This window comes from Perca flavescens, chromosome 17 (assembly GCF_004354835.1).
Source record: "Perca flavescens isolate YP-PL-M2 chromosome 17, PFLA_1.0, whole genome shotgun sequence".
NCBI classification, from domain to species: Eukaryota; Metazoa; Chordata; class Actinopteri; order Perciformes; family Percidae; genus Perca; species Perca flavescens.
This window is the reverse complement of record NC_041347.1, coordinates 24,067,620-24,075,207: the sequence shown is the minus strand read 5'-3', so window position 1 is coordinate 24,075,207 and position 7,588 is coordinate 24,067,620. Positions and strand designations below refer to the sequence as shown.

General features: G+C 42.5%; 1 protein-coding gene across 1 annotated transcript in view; it reads left to right on the top strand.

Moving 5' to 3' along the window:
• lrpprc (leucine-rich pentatricopeptide repeat containing) overlaps positions 1-7,588 on the top strand; it is a 57,177-nt gene that overhangs the window by 37,891 nt on the left and 11,698 nt on the right. Inside the window, exons 28-32 of the mRNA XM_028603472.1 lie at positions 539-681; positions 2,324-2,447; positions 3,308-3,434; positions 6,377-6,465; positions 6,541-6,745. Of these exons, the coding sequence (XP_028459273.1) occupies positions 539-681; positions 2,324-2,447; positions 3,308-3,434; positions 6,377-6,465; positions 6,541-6,745 (688 nt within the window). The remainder of the gene's footprint in view (positions 1-538; positions 682-2,323; positions 2,448-3,307; positions 3,435-6,376; positions 6,466-6,540; positions 6,746-7,588) is intronic.

Below are 7,588 nucleotides of genomic sequence, written 5' to 3'. Positions count from 1 at the left end.
GGCTCTTTCATTTGTTTGTTTGTGTGTTCTTTTATTTTATTCCTCTCAGTTTGCAACCTCCCATTTACCCTCTTATATGACCTCCCACCTTGTGCTCTTGGTTGTGCTCTTGGTCTGGGGGAGGGAGGGGGGGGGTTAGTGTCAGCGAATGGGATCAGTCAGAAGTAAGAGCACAAGACATGGTGTGATTGCTGCAGTGGAGAGCAGAGCTGATAATAGTTGTGATTGGAGTGTTAAAGCTGATTGTCAACCCATTGTACACACACACACACACACACACACCCCTTCTAGTTAGTGTGTTTCCCAAATTACACCAATGTTGAGGGTCAGTCAGTTGATCAGATTAGTGCTTTGATTGCCCTCTCTCAGCATGGAGCGCTTTGTCAGAAATTACTCTCTGGTGTAGGCTGAGTGTTGATCTAAACCAATATGAACTGACTATATGTCCACATGGGTCTGTGTCTCATGGCGTTCATAACAAATTACATAAGAACACCTCTTTTCTCATTCCCACTGCTTTGTCTCTTGTTGTTTCCAGAGGAGACAAACGACTGGCAAAAGGCAGAAGCAGTATGGACGAAGATGCAGGAGGAGAACGTCATTCCCAGGGAGAGGACCCTGCGTATGCTGGCAGACATCCTGAAGAATAATGGCCAGGAGGTGCCCTTTGAGGTGCCTGAGGTAAAACCCCCAGCTTAATAATATGCACATCCCAGTAACGCTCATTAGACCGATCAGTTATTCAGAAGAATAATTGCCAGGAGGCTCCTGAGGGGAGGCAAAAGCAGAGCAGATAAAACTGAAAGCAAAGGCCAGGAGATTCCCAAGAGCTCTCAAGGACTCTAAAATAGCCTGAGGTCAAACATAACACACAAGCATGCCTGTGCATAAATTTCTGTCCTTAAATCTTGAATGAAGTGGGGTGGAGGTACCCTTGGTTATCTGTCATATCCTTTAATAATCTATAATATTTTCAGTCAGTTTTCAGCTTCTCAAATTGAAGGATTTGCCGTTTTTGTTTTGTTTGTGTCATTGTAAATCGAATATCTTTGTCACCTTGGGCTCTGGCAACTTGTGATGGCCATTTTTCACTATTTTCTGACATTGTATAGGCTTTAATTCAATTGCAAATTGCAGTATAAGATATTAAAGGTTTTCCAACATTGATATATAGGTGTCTCTAACGTAAGATACTGCAGCTCATTTCCCAAAGGAAATCACTTTACACCCTAATGGGAAGTTGCAGTGTTACAGCAGCATCAAAATATAAATAAATGAAATCTTATGGAGAAGCTAACTCTAAATGTATAAACTGACAGTGCTAGTAGTCTTCTGTGGTTAGTGTATATCTAGTATATACTGTAAATTGTCCTGTATTGATATGGAAAGAAGCTTCATCGGCGCTGCATATAATATAAACTGAAGCTGCTCACCATAATTTAAAATACCATGGTCTCGTTCCCAATTATTTTCTTACTGCATAAATTAACCAAAGAGCAAGCTGACCCCAACCTCTGATCATAGAAACTAGCCCCAAAAAACCTCTGAAACTCTTATCAACTGCTCGCTCCATACAGCCCCCCTCCTCACCCCGCTCCACTTTAAACCTCTGTTCATTACATGCAGAGGAAACAGGATTGAAGCTCTGATCTGAAGTGTGGTCAATCAGACCGTCTGGCTGGTGAAAGGAATTACAGCTTGATCTGTTTGTAAATCTGTAATGCCAGACTAATTTAGCCAGCAGCTAAATGCCACCATATGGCTGCCGCTGGATTCTTAGTTACATACATGCATGTGGCCTTGACTGTAGTGGACAGAATATGTATTAAAGCGATTGAAGTGAAGAGGGGAGTTTAGCTTTAAATAATATAATAATAGTCTGTTCTATTGCTGCATTTTTCCTCAGCTTTGGTTTGCATGTGAGCGTGCTCCAATACCCTGAAGCATGATGAGACAGGAAGTGATTGCTGTTGCCTGGAGCGATGAACTTGGTGACCCCTGGGGCTCTTAAGTTGACACCCCCGCTTCGACACACATTTTCTCTAACGCGCACACACTTTTCTTTTTGCCCCTGGGGTGCCAGACCTAATTTGCCCCTAGCCAATACAGCTTAACCCCCTCCCCTCACTGCAACACGGGTGAGCGAGCATTACGGGACCCTGCTCTGCCTGCCCAGCATTATTGCACTGTCATACACACACCAGCTCATTGCCAGCACACAGTTGAATGTGTGTGTGTGTGTATAAACAGGCTTGGATGCTGGATGCAGCTGTGATTTGATGGAACAATCAAAAAGTTTTCTCTTTGTGTGTGTCATTTTCAGACCTGGTACCAACAAGCTGCCACCCCACAGCAGGTCAAGTCGGCAACAACCCTCCCCACAGCCGAAAGTGGTGCTGAATACCAGGCCCGTCTGTTGGCCTTCTGTAAAAGGGGCAAAGCTAAAGGTAAGCAGCAGGAGCTCTCAGTGTTGTTGTCCAACATGATATAGAGCTGAACTAAACACATAAGAAGCTAGTTTGAAATACTTGAACCATCTGACGTGAGTAAATAAGATAAGTAAGAGTGAGTAAGTTTCCATTTAAAGCGGCAATGAAGATATTTTTGATCGTTAGAGGGCAGAAAGACTTCAACAGCCCTGATATGCTTTTTGCTTATCAATTTTATTTTAGCAAACAACTGCTTATAAAACAATCAGCACTCCAGTTGGAGTCCTGTGTCTCGCCATCAGATAAATATAAGTCCTGCTGCACACTTGTCTTTTAGTTCTGGTTCCAAACCCATAGAAAATTCTCTGGATCATCTAACTTTTCAGATGTAATTTATTTACTTGGCTGTCTGCTGATTAGGCACTTGGCGTTAAGTGGGATTTTCTCCCTGAGATATTGAGGGGTGAGATGCGATAATCATTCAAGTATGGTGAAAAGGATGCACACTTTTTGAACAATCTTTCCTTGGAGGCTAACCCTGCATACTTTCTCACCATCGCACAACACACTAGTTGCTGCATAAATTGTTGGATTGTTGGATAGTTAAAGTAACTGTGGGACACATCCACCTCCTAGTTCCAAGGCTGAAAAGGTGTGTGTGTGTGGGGGGGGTTTAGGTGGCTTCAGAAACTGTTCCAACATTGAGGAAAAATTATGTCCTAAAAGCTGTGTAGAGCTGCAAGAGTTGAGGGTTAAAATGGACTTAGAGCTACTCATTTACTTTTAGAGTCACTTACTTAATTATAAAGATTCTCTCAAATTTGGCTTTTCTTTATCCTGTCCCAACTTGGACTCTTTCTTTCGCTCTCTTTCTACAGAAGCCTATGGGATGCTGAAGGAAGTTGATAAAAAGGGTGTGGTATTAGGTCCCGCCCCTTATGATCACTTGATCCGGGCCCTGTTGGCCGAGGGATCCATTGAGGATGCCATGGCAGTTAAGGACATGTAAGTGCTTTAATATCTCATTCTGCAACGACAAATGACACGTTTTGGTAAAGTCTTACAAAACAGAAAAACACAACTGTTTTTTTCCAAGTTATACTGTAATATCAGGCATAAATAGTATATGTAAGTATGTTTTAACAGTAATTACTCAGGTTTGATCTTTTTGCTTTGACTTCTAACAGTGTTAATTTTATCATATTTTAGCATTTTGTCCTGGCATCTAATTTGTAATAACCAGCTGTCTGTATCCGTTCCTCCCTACAAATGATTAATAGCAGTTGAATACGAAGGACCCATCCCATATCTTGGTTATAAACATAACAAATTCACCTTGTATTGTGGTTAATGCTCTGATACTCTTATTACTTGATCGAAATACTTTTGCTCTGATAATCGGCAGATATCCAAATTCAGGTATCAGAATTGGATCGGAACTGAAAAAGGAGATGAGTGCATGTCTGCGTTCCCTGTCTCCTCAGTCTGTGGCACCAGGTCACCTCAGGCTAAAACTACATCTCTTCAATAGACATGAGGATTATAAACTGATTGTGTTCGAACACACTCAGCCCTGCTGGATATGAACAGTGGTTCTTACTAAGCCCCAAGATATACACACACACACACACACACACACACACACACACACACACACACACACACACACACACACACCGCTCGGTGTACAGATTAATTTTGGTTTTCTGGGAAGCGGCTGACTTTGCGCAAAAACATCAATCTTCTTCCAATTAGTAATGTATCATGTGTTGTTGGGTTATGCGGGCCATATCAGGGCTTGAGCCTGGAGACAAATTGACAGACAGCGGTATTAGAGATCTGAGCTTAGTACAGCGCTGATCTTCGGTTTGTCTTTTTAGGTAATCTCCTCCTTTTTCTTTATCTCCTTTTGTCCCTTTCTTTATATCACTTTCTCGCTGCAGAGGAAAAACACAGAAGCAAAGTGTAAAAAAAAAGAAAAGAAAAGATGATAATAATAGAATGACATGATACACCGAAAGAAGAGATGCAGTTACTAAATTTGTAGGGAAGCAGGGAAAAAAACCTGTGAAAACATCTATTACACTATCGGTCTTTTCCCTGTTTTCGGCTCTCTACATGGTTCACTCTCTGATGTTATGAGGAATAATCGTATCAATTTTAGACCCCTGTTTCAACAAGCGCGAGGCAATACAAGTGATAACCCATCTCCAGTCTCTGTTTGAATTGGTTTATGGCATCCCTGCTTGGATAAAAGCTTTGTTTATCTGCACTCTAAATGAGAAGTGAAATGAGCTGAGAGGAGTGTCAGGGAAAGATGGAAATAGGGAGGAAAGCATGGAGATAAAAAGAGCTAAATGGAAAAGGAGGAGTGAACAAGGCGCAGAGGGCTAGATTTAATCATGTACGAGGTTAATGAAGACGCTATAGGCATTAATTCTCTGTGCATGTGGGTGGGTGGGTGGGTTTGTTTTTGGGTAATCTGTACAGAATTGAGCAGCGGGGTGTTTATGGTGAGATTAAGGGATTGGGAGAGAGTGATGATGATGATGAGAGAGAGAGAGAGAGAGAGAGGGGAAGGGGTGAATGTTGTATTCATTGGCTAAAGCACAATACCCCGAGAAGACGAGTGAGTGTGTGTTGGAGAAAGGTGAGTGAGAGTCGGCCTCTAGAGATTTTCTCCCCTCGCTGCTTGGTCTCCACGGCAATCCTTCGGTGACCCTGTTACCGCTTCAATCTCCACCGTGACCCCGTCACAGCGGCTGCCGGATGCTGCTTGGCCTGGTGTCGCCGTGGTGATAAGGGTTGCCAGCCTGATGCTCAATTGAGCGGACGGATTAATCTGGTTGCAGGGCTATAATAACAAATAAATAAAAAAAGACGGGAGGCAAGCTTGATTGAGGTTTTAGTGGCAAATAAATGAAAAGGAGGAGGGCTGAAAAGGACAGCAAATAGACGGGCAGATGGAGTGAGTGAAGAAGTGATGAGGAGCGGGGCATCTCCTGGACACCTAAATACTGCAGCATTCAGCCTGTCCTACATAACACTACACACAGATATACAAACACACACATGCAGCAGCTCAGCAGGAAGTAATCAACTGTTTGATGTCTGTATTATTTTCATGGTTACAGCAAGTGCTTTACAAGAGGCTCAGACTTGCTGTCAGTCATTTTTTTCCCATTGTTTTGTCTATCTGTGGAGTCGTTTCTGAATGTGATGCCTTATAATGACCCAAATGCTGAAGACTTAGATGCCACAGAGATATTAATTTAGTCATCACAGATTATAAAGATTTGTTTTCAACTAGTACAGTGTCATCTTTAAAGTTAGAAATAAAGCCGTCTCTAACAGCTGTGTACAGTCCACTCTGGTAAGAAGTTGCACCCAACCCAGATATGGATTTGTGTCATGCCATTGAAACGCTCCATCCAACATGGGATTACATTGCATACATTAGTACCACATATGACGGTCTACAGCCACTCTAACATCTCTGTACTTAGGCACAGAAGTGCTAGATGCTAATGTCAGCATGCTAACATGCTCACAGTGTTGCTGATGTTTATCAGGTATATAATGATGAGCATGTTCACCATCTTAGTCTAGTGGGTTCACATCCTAACATTTGCTAAAAAGTAGAGCTGAGGCTGACGGGAATGTCTGACCAGATGATTCGTTTTGCAGGTATTTGGTCATAAACTCAGTATATACACTGCATGGCAAAATCTCTGCCATATTACCATCATCTTCACAGTATATGTCGTCATATTGGCCAACGATCATTAGCCACTGTACTGTAATTTGTTTTGTCATTGGGAGCGTGCTTAAAAACCGTTGAGAGGTCGAAAAAGAAAGTGATTATATAAGTAACAAATTGACCCAAATAAGAAGTGTATAGTTGAAAGCTGATGCCAAACCAAGAAAATGCTGTGCGTCTCTCGCAGTGCTGCGTCTCATGTGCCAGGCTTTCAGCTGAGTGATATCGCCACCAATCTGCTCATCATCACACACAGCAAGAAAGGCCAGGCTAAAGGTAAGACACAGACATACACACATATACATTCTCATTTCATACACACACATACTCACCTCTTCCACTCCTCCACAGATGCTCTCGAGAAACTGAAGTCTATGCTGCAGGTGGACCACGTGCCTTCACAGCTCGCCATCACCAGACTGGTTCAGGCCCTGGGTAGCCATGGCGACGTGGCGGGCATCCAGGAAGTGGAGTCACTAATGAAGGACCTCGGCACGACCCTCAACCTGTCCAGCATGGTGTTTGTCAACAACACGGCCCTTGCACACATCAAGAAGTAAGCGTGTTAAGCGTAGGATATATGTGGCGATTCCTTAATGGACTTGTGTCAACTGTTTATGAGTTAAGTGTGGAGACACATAAAGCCTGTGTAGGATTTCTGGTTGTGCCACTAGTCTCATTTTTCTACAAATGAAAACTTACAGAGTAATTTGAAAGATCCTATAATCACATAAAAGTCTACACAAAGGGGCCTAACTAAGGATTTTGGTCATGTATGAGTCACATTTTAGGGATATGCAGCATTTCAGATATTTCCATAAAGCTGACCTTTTTAAGAAAGTTGTCATATCACCTTTATCTCTAATCCTTACCAACCATGTTCAGTCAAATGGAGTGCAGACAGACAGCAAACAGAAAAACTGTCTGTGGATGAGCAGGGCTCCTAGTTGCATGAGCAAAACATAATTTCAATTTATGATGCAATTTACAATCCAATGTGAAGTATTTTATACTATTTTGTAAACTGTTGGTGTTACTAAGCAGCACATAGAGATAAACAGTTTAATGCATTACCAGCAGCAGAGTGTGACAAGACCCATGTTGACACACTCTCAAAGTAAAAGCTTACAGGGCTAGCGCGGTGTCAACTACAAATAGGAAACACAGGCGTAATAGGATTATTCATGGGTTCCTTTTAATGTCATGAAAACACCCATCCTCCACTTTTGCTTTGTCGCTTCTCAAACAACAGAGAACAAATACATAAAACACATTGTGCATCAAACTTTCATTGCGCTACTTGCCGCATTAGCGCTGTCCCCCAGCTCAAGTGGCTGCGTCCCCGTGCCATCTCGGAAGGACAGCAGAAAGTGAAGAAAAGCAAGACAGTCTCACGCCT